This window comes from Cimex lectularius, unplaced genomic scaffold (genome assembly GCF_000648675.2).
Source record: "Cimex lectularius strain Harlan isolate CLEC.00 unplaced genomic scaffold, Clec_2.1 scaffold162, whole genome shotgun sequence".
Lineage (NCBI taxonomy): Eukaryota > Metazoa > Arthropoda > Insecta > Hemiptera > Cimicidae > Cimex > Cimex lectularius.
Window position 1 is genome coordinate 202,800 of NW_019393086.1, and position 19,089 is coordinate 221,888.

General features: G+C 35.8%; 1 protein-coding gene across 3 annotated transcripts in view; it reads left to right on the plus strand.

Moving 5' to 3' along the window:
- Positions 1-19,089, plus strand: part of LOC106666175 (neurexin-2) — a 167,239-nt gene that overhangs the window by 90,861 nt on the left and 57,289 nt on the right. For all 3 annotated transcript variants that reach the window (XM_024229884.1, XM_024229885.1, XM_024229886.1), the window contains exon 6: positions 10,458-10,565. In XM_024229884.1, coding sequence (XP_024085652.1) covers positions 10,458-10,565 — 108 coding nt within the window. The remainder of the gene's footprint in view (positions 1-10,457; positions 10,566-19,089) is intronic.

A 19,089-nucleotide genomic window follows, 5' to 3' on the forward strand; every position in this document is an offset into this window, starting at 1 on the left:
CCCCGTCTCGAGAAATGTGATCTATCGGAAATAAGATAGGAATATCAAGTGCTACTTGAGTTAGGAAGGATCGCCTGTACGAAATATTGATTCCGTCTTGTGTCTATCACTATAGCTGAATATGATCCTTTCTGATGACCACAGAGAAAAATGAGTAGAAAATCAAACAATCCTTATAAATAATTATCTTGAGTACAAGAAAGCAGAGGAAGTAGCCAAAGAAAGTCCTTAAACATTTTTTTGTTCATAGCTATAAAGATAAAAGCTAAGAATTAGTTAACACTTTTATGTAAGGTTTTGGTTGAAATGAAAAAGTTAGTGTCACGAGCGGGTTTCGAACCCACGACCTTCGGCTCAATACGCCACTACTCTAACCACTTGAGCTATCGTGACTGCATTTCAACCAAAACCTTACATAAAAATGTTAATTAATTGAAAGAAGTAATTTGGTCAATCAGACCACTAAATATAATGGCTAAGAATTAGAATAAAAAAGAAAAGAAAGTCAGAAAACAGAAATTATACAAGTTAAAGGAAATTCATGTAAGAAAATCATCAAGCAAAATTTTGAATTGTAATTGTTAATGTGCTGTAAGTAATGAGCGCTATTTGGTGCAGAATAAATCTTCAATTCCAAAAACGCAATGCAGATACGGTCTATGTCAAAACAGACTCGATTAATTATGTCTGTGACAAAACAAAATGTACAGCTAGTGAAGTGAATTGTTTCGCAGCAGACGAATGATCTGGGATTGGAGTGAATTAGGAAAAGGTGAGAAGGAGCGAGTAGTTTAAATATTTCATTTGAAACGGGCCTTCTACCCCTTGTTTCAAAGCGCTTGAAATTTATGATTTAAAGAGAGAGAGAGAGACCCGGGCAGACGTCCACGTTGGCCTCAGTTATTCCGCACGGGTCACGGCCAGATTGGGGATTGACCGATGTAATCACAAAATCATGGTTTAGATCTTTTATTCATAACGGCGAGGATCAAAGGAGATGACAAAAACCCTTCGGAATTGTTTCGCGTCGATCCAGACAGTCGAATTGGAATTACGGGTTCTTATTTAAAAAAACCGCCTTTCCTTTTTCGGTTTTAACATTGGTGTTTTAAGCGCTATTATTTTCTGATAGTGAAGGAAACAATTGATGAAAAAATGGGACAATTATAATTTCATAAATACCTTTCCAATTTAATTACAATTTTCTCTATTTATACTAGCTATATTAAGGTTAAAAAATTCAAACTACATACAGAACGTAAAATGATAAATTTAAAAAATACAAACGCACAAAAAAATGACAATTCAATTTTGTTACTTTTATAATAGTAGATTCTCGAAAAGATTAAAAAAGTGTAGAACCTACCTATGTATTTTTATGCAAAATGAGGCAAGATTATTTCAACTATGAAAGAGTATAATTAAGAATGAACATAACCTAAAATTATATACGATAATTAATAAAAATGAAATTTGTACAACAACAAAAAATCAGTACTAAATATAACTCTCTCAACATAACCTAATATTTTGATTTTATGAAAAAATGATTTTTTTTTAAATATGATGAAATAAATTAAACTCCAAAATAAAATCAAACTATTAGAGCTACGTTGATAGTTGAAAGCAAAAGAGCAAGGGAAAGGGAAATATTTTGTAGGACGCGTGGTACTGCCAAATAAGTTACTTACGATAAAAAAAAAACCGTATGTATATAAATAAGTTTTAGTTCATTTTCTAGTTTAATTTCTCGTTAATTTTTTTCTATAACTGACGAAAAACAGCAAACACAAAGTAATTTTTAGATTTTACAGGAAAAGTACGTATAAAAAACGGCTTTTATTTTATTCGTATTGACAGAAATAAATATTAATTTGCAATAAAATAAACAAACGTTGGTAAAAACATAAAAGAAACAAGGTAAAATACGGCGTTTTCAATTACCATTCAGCACGACCGAAATAAGTGGCTGGTTTAGCATACTCTAACCCCGTTTGAAAATAATATTTTTTTACAATATTGGAAATAAAAATACAAATCTCTCATCGACTTTTCGCATTCTCTCTATCTATCTATCTGCTATCTCTCCCCCCTCTCTCACTCTCTCTCTCCCTCTCTCTCTCTCTCTCTCTCTCACTCTCTCTCTCTCTCTCTCTCTCTCTCTTTCTCTATTACCCACTTTGTCACAATTTTTTTCTAAAGATTTGTTATCAAGTTTGTAAAATAGATACGTTACAAATTTTAAATGTGATTTAGCATTTAAAATTAATCAAATTCTTTACTAGTATGACATATGAAGGTTAATGTTTGCATTTCAATTACATCTTACAACATTACATTAAAAAAAAAAATCAAAAATTAAAGAAAAAGCGCTAAAAAAATCTAATAATTAAGAAATAGAGTTGTAGGTGGTCTTTTTTCGACGTGACGGAGACAAAAAAAAGGAAAACCAAAAAGCTTGTTGACCCAACAGCCTCAGAGTAGAAGGACATTCGATATTGACACAAAAAACCGTCCATTGTATCGTTCCTAAATTGTCCTCTTTGATTGGTGTAAGCAAATACAAACAAACATATCGGTAAAAAACATACGTCATTTCGGATCTATCGCTATATTTATTTGGTCTCTTGTTAGCAATGAAATGGGAGGCCAAAGTGAGTTTGTTTTTAAAATGCGTTTTCCATTGAAACAAAATTTTCAAAACTATACTTTATTTGTTACACTCCAGAACACACTGCCTTACACGAGCCTAATAAAATACACTCGACTTTTACTTCTTTAGCAATCTTAAGCAAACAGCTTTCGTCGTAATTACAGAAAATATCGCAAAATAAAATTCTACTCTGCTTGCTTTATTTATTAATTTTTATAAAATACATAGTTATTGATAAAAACGTAAAAAAAAACAACTTATGTAAAATACGGCGTTTTCATTTACCATTCTGCAAGACCGAAACAAGTGGCAGGTTTAGCATACTCTAACCCCGTTTGAAAATAATATTTTTTACAATATTGGAATTAAAAGTACAAATCTCTCATTGACCTCTCGCATTTTCGTTCTCCCTCCCTCACACACACACTCTCTCTCTCACTCTCTCTCTTTTTCTCTTTCTCTTTTTCTATTGCATACTTTCTTTTCTGTATCCACATCTATGTATCACTATATACCAAATTTATCTACTTATCTAATCTTTTTTTCTTTATCTCCTACTATCTCCCCTTTTGTCTGTATGGAAATATAGATAATATAGTTTTCTTTTTGCTCTCTTTCTCCGTGCTCTCTCCATCACTCATTCCTCTCCCTCTCTCCCTACTGTCTCACCCCATCTCTCTTTCTTTCTCTCTCCCCCTCTCTCTCTTTCTTTCTCTCTCCCTCCTCTCTCTTTATTTCTCTCTCTCCCCTCTCTCCCTCTCTGTCCTCTCTCTCTCTCTCTCTCTCTCTCTCTCTCTCTCTCTNTCACACACACACACACACACACACACACACACACACACACACACACACCACTGATTTTGTTTGTTCATTCGTCATTTATAAAATATGTAGTGGTTTGTCGTGACCATATATTTAATACGTGTTCAACTAAACAAATTTGATCTTTTGGTAAATAGTATAAAGTATTAAAGATTAAAAAACAAGTTAGTGCTGATCAGACCACTTTATTACATTTTACATGTTTAATAAATGCGTTTACTATTCAAAAAGTAAGTGATTGCAGTCCCTGAAACTAGAATAATTTTCCTACTGGAAAAGCGGCAATTCCCCGTTCTCACCGCAAATTGAGAGGAAAAAGGAAGAGTTTTTTTTCTGATTGTTGAAATAATAAGTTTAGTTAAGTGGATTTTTTGTAAAATACCACATTAAAAAACAATAAGCTATTGAACAATAAGTGATTGAGGTCGTTACGACGTATTATATTAGTTTCTCTCAATGTTTTTCGTCTCATGAAAGAAAACTGTATTCTAAGGGGAAAAAGTATAAAAGGAAACTCTTATTCACTTACGAACAGAGTGCAGGACGACGCTTTTCGCACGAGAAAGTTTTCTGAGACTTACACGGAATAATGCTAGCTCGAAAAAAAACATCGGTGTTCTATAAAGTACAGTAAAGAAAGATAGTACGACCATACTTTACGAACATAATCTACAATCTAGCTGGATACAGGATCAGAATTACAGTCCAACTTTCCAATTGCCCTTTGTTCTGTAAAAAGTAACTACATTACAAAATTGTATTCTATAAATATCATGAATTCATCATTGGATTTTTTCTTTATTTTTTATTGTAAACCTTTGACCATGATAATGATATGTTGAAAATTGATTTAAAAGAAAAATTACACCTGAAATAAAAAAGAGTACAAGACGAGTCGTTCCAAATAGTTTGAGAGCTGATTCTTTAGGGTAATATTTTTGCAAAACTTAATATATTAATAAAAGCGATTAGTTTAAATATCCGAGTCAATAACGCTGCCACTCAGAAAAATTCAAAATAAAAAATGTTTTTGTAGTTTACTAAACGTCACGGATGAACTTTTACAACTTTTACAGATTGTTTGGATGTACTTTTAATAAATATTTCTCAAAGTTAGTTCAGTATGCAAATTTTAGAAACAATTTATTGATAAATAAATGCTTTTGGGATTGAAAACAAAAGACATATAGTAGTCTCAAACTCTTAGGCGTAAGAGTTTCTAAGACATGATAACCATTATCAATTTCATAAATTTGATAAACAAAAAAAATATACATTAACTTAGCTAATTGAGAAATGGTTTGCCAAAGCACTTTTGGAAAAACCGGATCAGAATTTATAATCAAACATCTGAATCCAGCTAAATAAATGATTGATTAAATGGCATTGATGGCAAAATTTAGATGTCGCATAGGACAAATCGCTTCTTTTACGTCGAGACAAATTACCTAAGCTTCTGCCTAATTTGAACAATAATTATTTAATTTGTATATCCTCTTGTTTTTTCCAATGAGTCGTTTTGTATTTTATCTTTCTGTAATGGGTTCCCGCCCCTGCGTATATCAAAACGGACGCTTACTCGGACCGATTTCCGTTAAACAAATCACTATTCACTTAAAGGCGGAATGCCGTTTCTGACGTAAATTACTGATCTCTATCTTTACATGTATCCAAGAAATATACATATTGCGAAGGAACGTTCCATTAATTATTCATTAAAAACCTTAATTCCCGCGTTTTCATTAATGATAATAAACATTATTTTAATTGCTGGGAGCTTAGGGATAACATACGACAATGTGAATAAATCAAGATATACAAGTAATCAGTGCGAGAAACGTTAGGTTGCGTGTCCTAAAAAGCTAAGATCAAGGAAGTCAATTATTTCACATTTGTCAGAAAACGCATTTACGAATTGACCTTAATTATGAAATATATTAAGGCAGACATTTATGGTTACAAAATTACGGCATTTTGATTTGTAACATTGTAATTCTGTTAATATCAAATGAATCTACCAAATAACAAAATAATTCGTGTATCGTCATACTGAATATAATTTAAAAAGACGTTTAAGAAATTATCTCTTCCTTAATTATATACAATTAATTAAGGTTTTTAGTTAGAGTTGAGATAAAAAAGTCAATGGCACGAGTGGGATTCGAACCCACGATCTTCAGCTAGATACGCCGCTCCTCTACCACTTGAGCTATCGTGACCTCGATCCACTCGGGCACCAACTTCCCATCTCAACCACACCTTTTGAATTTTCCCTCCTTTTTGCCATTTTTCAATGTAAGAAATTAATTGGTCAAGCGGATCGCGAAACTAGTGAACTTAATTATATATACATCTTTTGTTTTGGTTATTGGCTGAATTTAACTTACAAGGTAGGTGGGAATTTTTTTTAATATTTTGTTTCTATGACAACATGCTAATTCAACAAATTCGGCCAATTATTATTTGAAATAATATTTATTGATTATTGCTGTACTCCACTCCTTCGCTGAGCTTAAAATTTTGCAAGCTTTTTTAGTTGTTTAAACAAAAAAAACTTTTTTTGTAATTATAAGTTGTAGCTTGACATTTGTAAATGTTATATATGTAAGTTTTATATTCAAATGTACCAAGGCAACATGGATCTGAACATACGTTAGCCAAACACAAATTTCGTTTAATTATAATATTTAAAACATAAGAATCTATAAAAAATATTATAAATTAGGAATAACAAAATAAATGTAAAATTTTGTTAGCCATTGATGGGGAGGGAGTTCCGAATAAGAATACGCGAATTAACGTAAAGAAAACCGTCAGTTATACGTAAAATAATAAAAAGGGCACTCTCGACACGACACGCAAGAATGGCACAATTACACAGAAGACAAACACTTTGAGCCCTGAAGATGATCTCAATAAAGATCGAAACGTTGGCACGATAAAGAAAATGTTTTTCTGAAACCTATCACACCAGACCGCATCTCACCATTTTAAATAAATAAGTAAAATAAAATAAAAATCTAAAAGTGCAATTATTAGTATAGGGTTATGTTTCTGTTTCAATTAAATGACATACTCTTACTTCTCTACGAACATGAATATTACATATATATATATATATATATATATATATATATAAAGTGGGAGGTTTATGGGCAGGCAAACAGCTGAGGTCATCGCCGGCCCACCGCATGTATTCCTTCTTTTTCCTGTCTTTCTCGCGTATTCTGTATTTAACTGCAGCCATTTGAGCATCTCGACCTGGTTACTGACTCTCTGCTTTTACTTGTATATTACGTCGTTATTTTAAAAAGCTAGCCTCTTGCCAGAACCTCAGGTTGCCAATTTAAGAATAGATACACAACATACAATACATAACATATATATCGCCACAAACATAGAACTGATCATATTCACTTCCCCAGAGTACTCGATATTCCTCGGGGCGTGGTTTGAACCCACTCCATTCGCTCTGATAACTTACTTGTACTCTCCAGATGTCACTCACTCACCCTACTAACATAAAAGTCTGGTCACAGTCACTCCTCCAGAGTACTCGATATTCCTCGGGGCGTGGTTTGAACCCACTCCATTCGCTCTGATAACTTACTTGTACTCTCCAGATGTCACTCACTCACCCCAGAGTACTCGATATTCCTTAGGGCGGGGTAAATAACCCCTTCCTTTCATGCTTAAATTACATTCATTCCAATAGAGTAAAATGTAAACAACGTACAATACTAACATAAAAGTCTGGTCACAGTCACTCCTCCAGAGTACTCGATATTCCTCGGGGCGGGGCCGAACCCACTCCATTCCCGCAAATAACTTACTTTTGCTCTCCAGACATCACACACTCACCCCAGAACATGAATATTAATAATAATATACTGTTTTTTTTTATAGAAACAGTACATATGTTACACATTTTTGTAATGACGTAATTCCCATCAATATTTCAACATTCCCTTTTTAACGAATCATAACCATAGTGGGGGATTGGGATTCGGGTTGTGGTCTTCAAACATACAATGTTGTTATATCAACGCCCAAGTTTTCGACAAGTTTTATTGCCTTTGTTGGGTATTCACTTTATGAACAGTTTATTTGGAACGCACTTTATTGGTTGTCTTGTCTGGTACATACCACATTGAATTAGGGAGTTAAAACTTGGGGGAAGGTGTTGATCGATACCACAATTACTAAATCGATACCACACCTTCTTCAGGGGATAGATACAAAGTCATAACTTAAACACATTACTCATTCCACGATATATATATACAAACTATAAACATATATAATAAATAAATAAAAACCTCTTCTTAATAGCCTCTTACATATATATGCATTTTTTTTTAAAAACAGTAACAATTACTTAACCATTAGTATTCTTTAGGTGCATAAATATCACAGGCGTTTGACTAGAAAATTGTGTTTATCACTTTTTTTTTTTTTTTTTTTTTTGTGGCAAACCCCGTTGCTAGTTTTCAACAGCACTTTTTGCCTTCTGTCTATGTATTCAAACTCAAAAAGGCTATCTACTAAAGAATTGCATTTACTTTGAATTTTCTTTGTAGGGTCAGATCTAACTAAGGAGTATGTGTTTTTATCATTCAAAAGTTCTTGCATTTTTCTTCTGTAGTAGGATTTTTCAAACACTACTATCACATTACCTTTAACAGCTTTGGGATTGTTTTTAATGAAAGCACGAATTTTTGTTATAGATCTTTCAAGGGGGGAGCTGGTGAATGCATTGCTTTTTGTAAAATCATTCCTTATAATGCATGCTGAGTCTGCTCTAACATTATTTCTTTCTTTTTGGTCTTTGATATTACTGACAATCATTTCCACATCCATGATAAGATCTTTGGCAGGGAAACACCCCTTTGGATAAGGTAAATTGTATGTTGGCCCTAACACATTTGAAATATAACTTGGAATTAATGTAGTTGTTAAATTTTTAAAATATTTGTTCGATTCTAACGGTTTGACCGCCGAAGGCTGCTGCTTGTGTGAAATGTGTCATGTGTTTAAGTTATGACTTTGTATCTATCCCCTGAAGAAGGCAATAAAACTTGTCGAAAGCTTGGGCGTTGATATAACAACGATTTATGTTTGAATACCACAACCCGAATTCCAATCAACATCGTATTAAAGGCTGGTTGATCGCATAACAAGTATTAATAACCATAGTCCTTTCCAACATCGCGAAAATACGACGACGCGAACGGTTAGAATTTTTTTTTACATTGGCAAATATAATTTTTGTTTTTAATATTTGAAAGGCGTATTGCCATTTGTAACTCTTGTTTTTATATTTCTTATATTTTTCTATTCCCGTTTTAATCCTGCATTTGCAATATGCAAATTTGCCTGTTGATTTTATTATTTTCATAGTGACACTCCTTTATTTTTCTCTTGACGTTTATTATGGATTTTTTCTGGCGTTCTCCAAACTGAGCTTGCATTGGGAAATGTCATTACTGTTATTTTCCACAAAATGTATAATAATATATAAATCTGAACAATTGTATTAAGTTTGCAGCATGATTTCATGTCAATGAGTCAATCATAATTTAAAAACATATAGGTTCAATCATTCGATAATAATTTCCACCTGCTTTAGTTCTATTATTGATTGATTTTACGCTAGGTGCTCTTTCCCATATTCAATTGAACTGACGTAGGCTGGTTATGATTTTTTTAAACAAATCCTCATGTCGTTTGTTATCCGGCACCGTTCACCAAGAGAGAATGCCGGATGTACATTGCATCATATCATTGAAAAGGGAAGGTCAAATTGTTTTTTTAACCACAATGGAATTCTCTCTCTAGGGACGAAAGAGGTAAATTGTTAATTTTTGTTTTGCTTTTTTAGTGAAAACGAAGCTTGCTATAGATGTGTAAATTTTGATTAGGAAATTTTACGCGAGAGAAAAGTGGGAAAGTAGGAAAAAAAGAAAGAAATAGCAATAGATATATAGAGAGAAAGAGAGAGAGAGAGGGCAAGAAAGAGCGTATGTGGGCATGTGTGTGTGTGAGAGAGAGAGAGAGAGTGTGAGAGAGGAGGAGAGAAAATATAAATAGATAGATGTATGTACTTATGTATATACATATGTTTCAAAATAATAAGCTAATTATATGTCGACAAAACTAATTTATTTACAAAAGTTTTTAACTTTTTAAAACCTTTATTGTGCGTAAAAGTTTATGTTTGTTTGCTAATTTATTCAAATGGTCACATCGAAACCTGTGTTTATTATGCATTAAATGCTTTTATACCTCTTGGTTTAACAACAATTAACAAATGTATTTATCTATCAGCTTTTCTATTCTCTCTCTCTCACTCTCTCTCTCTCTCTCTCTCTCTCTCTCTCTCTCTCTCTCTCTATCTCTCTCTCTCACTCACTTCCTTACTGACTCACACACACAGTAACAAATAACTGCGATCGATTACAGGCTTAGCAAACCTTTAGCGCTGTAAAACAAAAAAATCATCTATTTTATTTTAAGGACTTTATAATAAGTTTAAAAGTTTTAAATTAAAAGTCTTATGCTTTAATTAAAATTAAACCTAATTTAAATCAAGTTAAGCTGCTAGTTATTAAAATAAAGCAATATTACGACACGCAATTTAATATATATTAAATTGATTTGTAATTAAAGTAGTATCAGTAATAAGGCACCCATGGACAATGGGTATCTAAATTTTTAATTTAATTACACATAAAGCACTGTTGTCGAAAGTATAAATAGATAATATTTGACAACTGATTCAATTATTAATTAAAGTTTCAACGTTCTGACGCAAGGGAAAGGTATCGAAAGCTTGATGAAGAAACTGAGCGTTGTCTTTTTTATTGGCGTCATCTACGATATTTCTTTATTGTGCAATTATAATTTTAATGGCTGGTCATTAATTAGATTGTATACAGTATTTTTGTTTATATTCTAAAGGATTTTTAAACTTTTTTTGCAGGTACTTCCGAGCTGGGACGCACCACGTTCAGGGTCGGTTTCCGTCAAGTTGCGAACAACGGAAGCAAACGGCCTGCTCATGTTCAGCCAAGGAAGTAACGCGCCACACGTAAGTTATACATGCAAAAAAAATGTAAAAATAAACATTATCTAGATACATTTATGCGTGTGTACAATTCATGGAAAATGGATTGACATTTTTGTCGTGTTCGACAACCGTGTATGTTCTATTCCCGGGTCGAACGGATTTTCGAGATTTTCATTTGCGCCTGTTCTTCTAAATTTATCGGTTGTGTAAATCAATACTATGACAAAAAGATGGGCATGTTTGTTTTTTAATCCAAGGTGTTACAAAAACTATCTCTGAAGATGGCGATCGAGTGGGACCAACGTTTTCAACACTCGATGGAACGCTTGATAATATGACGAATATCCGGGGAAGTATGAGTTTGGGAGTGAAAAAACGTGTCAAGGATGAGATGACCGAATGACTGATGTTTTCAACGCTATGAAAAATAAAATCCTCGGTGAAAAACTACTTGTCGACAATGTTCGACGAGCTGAGCGACTTTTGTACAGTAACAGTTAGTGAGATGTTTTCCTCGTTGTAAAGCCAATTACTGATATGAATTCGAATTCAACGAAAAAAAATAGTAAAGGGAAAAGTTAATCCAGTGAAACTTAAGATAGGGCATAGGGGATTCTCAAAGGGTCGTCGGCTAGGAGTGGTACAGTGATAGTTCAAAGTGAAAGTAAACATGATTTTGAAAAACTTATAACCGAAATGTGTAGAGATTAGTGACCGTTAATCGATAGTTATTCAGATATCGTGAGATGCGGTCGGGTCTAATAACCGAAATTAAAGAAGTGTACAAAGATGGTTTATTGGCGGATATGAGTACGAAGCACCTGTTCCGTTTAATAATACACAATGTCCCGGCAGAAATTAATGAGAAAAGTACATGTGAAGACATTGGCGAACAAAATAAAGATTTGTTTGCGAGTGAGAGAAAAATAGTTTTGAGAATACTCACCGACCGAAGGAAACAGGATCGAAGAAGGTTGGTAGTCGAGGTAGATCCAAACTGTTCCCGTTTCCCTTTGCTACAAAGAAAAACATTATCGGTTATTAAATTCACTATTTTTCGTGGTCCGCTTGACCAATTAATATCAATCAATTACTTCAGGTTTTAAGTTGAGATAAAACAGTCGCCGTCGTCATTTGTCGCCGAGAATCAAATAGATTACACGACAATTGAAAAATGGCAAAAAGGAGGGAAAATTCAAAAAGGTGTGGTTGAGATGGGAAGTTAGTGCCCGAGGGGATCGAAGTCACGATAACTCAAGTGGTAGCGTAGCGGCGTATCAAGCCGAAGGTCATGGGTTCGAATCCCGCTCGTGACACTGACTTTTTTATCTCAACTTAAAACCTTAATCAATTATCGGTTATCTGCAATCGGGGAATGAGCGGAAAAATAACAGCTATTATAATAATTATAAAATAGCGAGATATTTTCAGGCATGTTGAAGATTCATCAGTAAACTGAATTAAATATAGGGAACTGCAAAGTAGCGTCAATAAGTGATTATTTCTGGGATAAAAATGATATATTAAGTAGTAAAAACATGGAAAGTTTTAAATTGGAAGCTGTTAAACGGCGTTGACTTGAATGACTAAATTTTGTCAAAAAAACAAATATAAGAGGCGAAAAGTTAAAGAATTATTTCGCGGGTCTGAATGTCCTCAATGAAGATGACGCTATGCCTCCATTTATTAACAAAACCTATTCTACCTAACTATTTCTATTGAACTTATCTTGTATAACTCAGTTCTTCTGCCAAAATTAATGAAATGGCAAAACAGAAAAGATGAGAGTGCCTCGAACCAGCACATTTTGACCAACATTGTGAATAACGTTAAAATAAGTGCTAGTGCTCAGACAAAATTGCAAGGAAGTTATAAATATGAAACCAAACTTGCAGACTGGGAAAATTAATTTCTTGTATTGACAAAAATATCAAAGATGAACTGTCAAGTAGGAGTAAAATAAACCAGGAATTAGAGAACTGTGGTATGTATAATGGACTCGATATTTGAAAATGCTATTACGGAAGAGGAAAGCTGAGATGGTACAAATAGTTTCGTAAAGAAAATACTGAAAGATGTCAGTAATGACAGGATCCCAATATATACGAAAAACTTTGACAATGCGAAGAAATCTGTACTTTACTGGACACCAGAATTCAAACAACAACGATGGAGGGTTAGGCAACTGAAAAGGGTACCAAACATCCATCAATATTGTACATCTTTGGAACACGGAGAGACAAATCGTATTCCATAAAAATGGCTCAAACCAACATGATTAAAAAAAGATAAACTGTTTTCTTGGAAAACTTACTGCAACGTAACTGATAAGTCCGGGGAATACGGTTTACAAAATTGCTTCAGCAAAGATGTTTTACTAATATAAAAAAAGAAGATAGCACTTACATGCAAAATATGGAGAAACCCTTGTCAGTAATCATGGGGAAATGAGTGCCAAAAATATACATCCTAAACAGGATAACAGATCTATGTTAGACATTGTAATGAAAAACCTTATACAATATGAGAAATTAATACAGCAATGCAAAGAAGGCAAAGCACCAGGACTTGATGGATTAACCAAAACTATTGAACAAAATTGTTGCAATAGATATCCGTTAAGTGAGACAACCATGTATAACCTATGTTTAAATGAAGGTCAATTTCCAAAACTATGGAAATTGTCTAACATTGCCTTGCATATCAAACCAAGGAAGGAACACGAAGAAGATGTGTCCACATATAAGCCCATTAGTTTGCTACCTATTATTGGGAAAATATTGGAAATACTCATGATCGAGAGAATCATGGCGGATTTGAGGCAAAACAATATGGCTTCACTCATGAGAGAGGTTCCATTAATGAACTTTCACAAATTAAAAACATAGCGGATAAACAAGTTCTTCTGATTTCGATGGATATTGCGGGCATTTGTGGCTGCTGATTGGAATACAATATTCTTACAACTGGTCGAAAGGAAAGACCTAAAAATCTCTTCGCCCTTTGCAAAAATTATTTTAAAGATAGGTTTTCCACCTTTTCAACAAGCTATATTAAAATATTTAAACGTGCTGAGATAGGATGACCACAAGGGTCTTATTGTCTCGGTTTCGGACTATATTATACAACACACTTCTCATATTAGACTTTCCTTTAGGGGGTAGAGGTCTTCTCATTTGCGGATGACCTGTTATGGCCGCTGCGCAGGACGAATACCATCTTGGAAAGATGGCAAACTAGTGTATGTAAATGGTGGAGAGTAAATGTAAGAGAGAGTAAAGAGAAAATGGTCCGTAGAAAACAAAATAGAATTCAATCACAGCAAATCCTATTTAAGTTGGAAATTAGTCTTGGAATCTAGATGGAGTTCCAACATACACCATGGTTAAGGATGGTAGAAAGATAGGTGAATTTGTAGGTTGTTGTGCCTTGGTATATCATGCAAACGGATATACACTTCAGTACCAGTTGGCAGCGAGGTATTCCACCAAACCAACCCCTAACCATCCATCCCAGGCAGAAATTCTGGTGTTGATACATGCGACGAAATGGCTTTAAGAAAGAGCTTCAGAAAACCTCGTTCCACCTACGAACGCTGATAAGATATATAAAGGTGGTGCGGTATCATTGGACATGCTCATGCATTACCTAAATAATAATAATGGCGGGGAGAAAATTCATGCAACGCTTAGCAAACTGTGGGCAGAATTGGGATGGCAGGTCGGATTGTGCTGGGTTCAAGAAAACACGGGAAACGACGGCAACGCAATGTCGGTTAACCTGGGAAAGCTTTGCAATCACATACTCTCTGGTACCAATAACTTACGTGAAATTTTGGGCTAATCGGAAGTCAATAACGACATGGGGGGGGGATAACCGGGAACGAAGAAGCAGACAGGGCGGCCAAAGTAGCCGCTGGAAGGCCCCACGACGATTCCCAACCTATACGCCCAGCGGACCTAAAACTACTAATTTCAAACTCTGTAAAAAGAGAATGGGAAAACCGCTGGTCTCGAAGAAATAGAAATAACCCTGCCAAACTTAAGGTTAAGAAAGAAGTCGGTCCCTGGTCAACGGAGAACGGTTTAAAAAGGGAAAAGACCATACTGACAAGACTATGCATAGGTCATACAAGAATAACGCACGGGGGGCGTTGGTGGCCGCAAGGTTTAGTCTTTGACACGGCGCTCATCACTTTAAGGTCCCGGGTTCGAATCCAGCGGCTCTGCATTCGAATCCAACATACTTACAAATGGGCTTTTTTTCAAAAACACCGGCACCCTGAGGGTTTATATGACCTCTGCTGTTGCGAAGCCTCGTTAAAAAAACGCACGGGCACCTTCTGGCCCGTTATGTAAGGATAGAATAACGGTCGAGCACCTCTTCAATTGAAGAAGGCTTGATGTATATAGACAATATTTTGGCATATCATCGGACCTGTGCGTAGTTTTGAGGCACGGCAGCGGGCACAGATCGCTCTTCCGGTACCTCAGGGCTATAGGGATTTTTAAATGTATATAGTTTTATGTGTTTGTGTTGTGTCTGTGTTTGACTTATGTTAACTTATTGGAATGAATGTAATTTATTAGCGTGAAAGGAAGAGTTGGTTTATAACCCCGCCCCGAGGAATATCGAGTACTCTGGGGGAGTGAATGTGACCAGACCTCTATGTTTCTATCGAGTGTTGTGTTTGTGTTAATTTATTGTAATGAATGTAATTTATTAGCGTGAAAGGAAGGGGTCGCTTATAACCCCGTCCTGAGGACTATTCAGTGCTCTGGGGTGAGTATGTGACCTCTGGAGAGTAAAAGTAACTTATTAGTGAGAGTGGAGAGGGTTCAACCCTGCCCAGAGGAATATCGAGAACTCTCGTGGACTGAATGTGACCAGACCTCTATGTTTCTATCGAGTGTTGTGTTTGGGTTAATTTATTGTAATGAATGTAATTTATTAGCGTGAAAGGAAGAGGTTGCTTATAACCCCGCCCCGAGGAATATCGAGTACTCTGGGGTGAGTGTGTGACGTCTGGAGAGTAAAAGTAAGTTATTAGCGAGAGTGGAGAGGGTTCAACCACGCCCGAGGAATATCGAGTACTCTGAGAGAGTGAAAGTGACCAGACCTCTATGTTTCTATCGAGTGTTGTGTTAATTTATCGTAATGAATGTAATTTATTAGCGTGAAAGGAGGGGGTTTAACCCCGCTCCGAGGACTATCGAGTCTGTGGAGGAGTTAATGTAACCAGACTTGTTGTTTGTATTGGGTGGTGATGCATGATATATTTATTGCACGTTTTGTTTCTATTCTGTATTTGACAACCTGCGGTACAAAAGAGAGACTAGCATTCTAGAATATCAACGAAGTATATATTTAAAATCAGAGAGTCAGTAACCAGATCGAGACGCTCAAATGGCTGCAGTTTAAAACAAAATATGCGCGAAAGAAAAGAAAAAAAAGGAAAACACGCAGAGGGCCGGCGATAACCTCAGTTGTTTGTCAGCCCATAAACTTCCCACTATATAATAACGACATGGAAAACGATTGGAGGGAGGTGATGAAAGGATTCCACTTCCAACCATTGAACAAAGCATGACTTACATATGTCACTATTTTAAGACACCATGGCACTTCCGGACCACGAAAGGAACAGCGCTTATCTTGACCGAAATAATATCGTCGATAATTGCCCAAGCTGTGGAACACCCAAATCTGGCACCACATAATTTTCTAATGTCACATGTTCGACCAAGAGAGATATTCTTTGATTCAACATGTCACTCTGGAAGGAAGCGGCTGGCCTACAAAATTTCGGACGTTGACGAAAGAACATTAGACATAGTTTGAATACTTTATAAATCCAATAGATTTCGAATGTTATAAATGTAAATAATAACTATTAATTGTAAAATTAATTTAACTAAAAAAATACTTTATTGTAGTAAAAGCCTCAATAAGACTAAATACCTAATACAATTTAACAATAAAATGAAGTTGTAAAAATTTGAGCACTTACTGAAAATCTGTAATCATTATGGGGGCAGATAAAAAAATACAAATAAACTCTCTACAGACAGTAGTACAATTTATGCAAAAAGATGTTCACAATTTACAAAAATGGTTCAAATTTTAGGTAAGTTTTGTAAAACAAAACAACTGGACAAATGTGGAATTTTGTAGTAACAATTTTTTTTATTTATTGGGAAAATGTTATTTTGTAATGTTCACTGTCTAAACATTTATAAATGTTAAATGTCAAATGGAGAAAATATGTATAGGCATCTTATCGCCTTATGTGTGGTTGTTATTTTTTATGTAGGTATAAAGTGAACTAAATTGAAAAATTATGGATTATTTCTTGTCAGATTACTAATGCATATCAATGAATGATTTTGTAATTAACAAAAAAACACAAATTCCGACAGTCTTTGTCCGACAGTCCGACAGTCCGTTATTATATCCAAAAGGCGTTTTGTTAAATGACATATCGATCATAACCTGTTTGAAAAACACAAAAATCGAGGCTATCTAAAATCGCTCACTGATGAGCCACTTTATTCTAAAAGTCACGATATCTGTTAATAATTGGACTCGTTATTGTATAAAGGGAGTAAAATTGTTCAATCTACAGAATTACCATTCCGACTGAAAGTCTGAAGTTTAGATTAAATCTTTTTCGGACGCTTCGCCATTATTGTCCATCTTCGTCCACTGTTCTCGCTTTTTATCGGCAATTCGTTTCTACCTAAGTAAGGCCAGTTACCGTGAACCTGAAAGGTTTCTTATCTTGAACGGTTTGTGAGATAAGCACGAGACCAGAGATGTTCAGTAAAAGTAGAAGCGGTCAAGAAAGAGAAAGAAGTGTTAACTTTAAATTTTTTTAAAATTAATTACATAATTTTAATCATATAAGTATTAAGTCCGTAAATTCGTAAGTTAGTTTTAAGGTAGTTTTTTTAAGGTAGTTAGTAAAATCTCCTCTATATTATTATTATTATTATTATTCATATTAATAAACGTCGCGTCTGTCGCGTGTGGTTTGTTAATTCAGGCCGATTCCGCGACAGCGACTCGTGCTTAAATAATTCCATGAAAACCGCTATGAATATTAGGGTAATAAAGCCGCCTTTATCTTCTGTTTATCAAGGCGCTTTTACTCGGAAGAGAGCAATTTGCTAAGAATTATTTGCCCAGTTTAGGTTATTTGTTTCTTTAAATTATTCCATTCCGTCAATATTTGCCGGTGATGTTTCCTCTGAAAGTGGGGTGAATAATTAATCCAATAATTGTGGTCTATTCTAGGTCGGATGGTCTACTCTACATTCACACGATTCAGAATAGGCCATTGTTGGTTGACACACAGACACTTATTTTTGCTCCAAATGCCGCTTATGTGTCTGGCATGTAGAAGAATTTGGACGATATATCCAACCTAATTAAAGGATGCAATTCCTTGACTCCATATTATGTGATAATGATTTTTTATTGTCCCTATTGTTCCCTACCCTGGAAGCCGTGGCCCACTATGTGTGGAACTACGGCGACGACGGGTGGTATAGCGTGGTTTGAGGCTCGAGACCCCGTAACGGCTCACCTCAAGTTCTCATCCACGGCACTTTTCTCTATCCGGGTTCCTTCATTCTATCCTGTGACCCCTCCCAACCCTTGGTTGCAAGGGGGGTATCCGGGCACAAAATAAAGGTGTAGCCCAGAGGGCGTGGCAACCTCTCTAAAGCACAAGCTGTAGTCGTGTCGGCCTAGGATCGGTATGGGCGGCGAGTGCCTTAGCAGAGTCACACGAGTGCCGGTGCACCAAGATCCTGTGTGCATAGACTGGGGAGGGTGTATGGCCATCTGTACCACGGGGTAACTAAACAATTCCAAATTCAGCCCTAGTTACACTGGGAATGAATTCGTGGTGGTACGTGGTGACGCCCCTGGCGGGAACTTAGACAGAGGCTGTCTTCTATCCGTGACCTTCGTGAGCGTTATTACCCCCGGCCTCACGGGAGACGTTGCGACCGGACGAGAGCATGTAAGCGTTGAGGACGTAATGATTATGCTGAATAGTCCCTGGAATGCGTGAGTAAGCAAACGGAAACGGGTAGTGGATCGGTTTCTCTGACTCGAGTATGATTTGCATTGTTGTGCGTATGACCGGCGTGGTACCCTTGGGGAAGAGAAGGATCGGACCACCTAGGCTAAGCCTATGGCGTCCCTCGAATGCGCATGACAGGTGTAGGCTGAGCTCGACAGGAGTTTTTTACCGTAGGCGGTGCTCATCTAGGGCAACTAGCAGTTCCACTTAAAACAAAACCACGGCAGGGGAGGATCCGGTAGTTTCTACGCTAGGGCAGCCCCTATACTCTGGGAGATAGAGTGGCCTACTCTATCTAGGGAGTGCGCGGGAGTACAGGCTGATGTATTTCGACTTGTTAGCCCTTTGCGCGCGGCAAACGACCCGATGCACAATGCGGACCCGACCATTCGGAGTGGACAAGCGGAGAGCGAGGTTGTCTTGGCCCTTAGGGGCTGGGGGCGCCTCTACGCC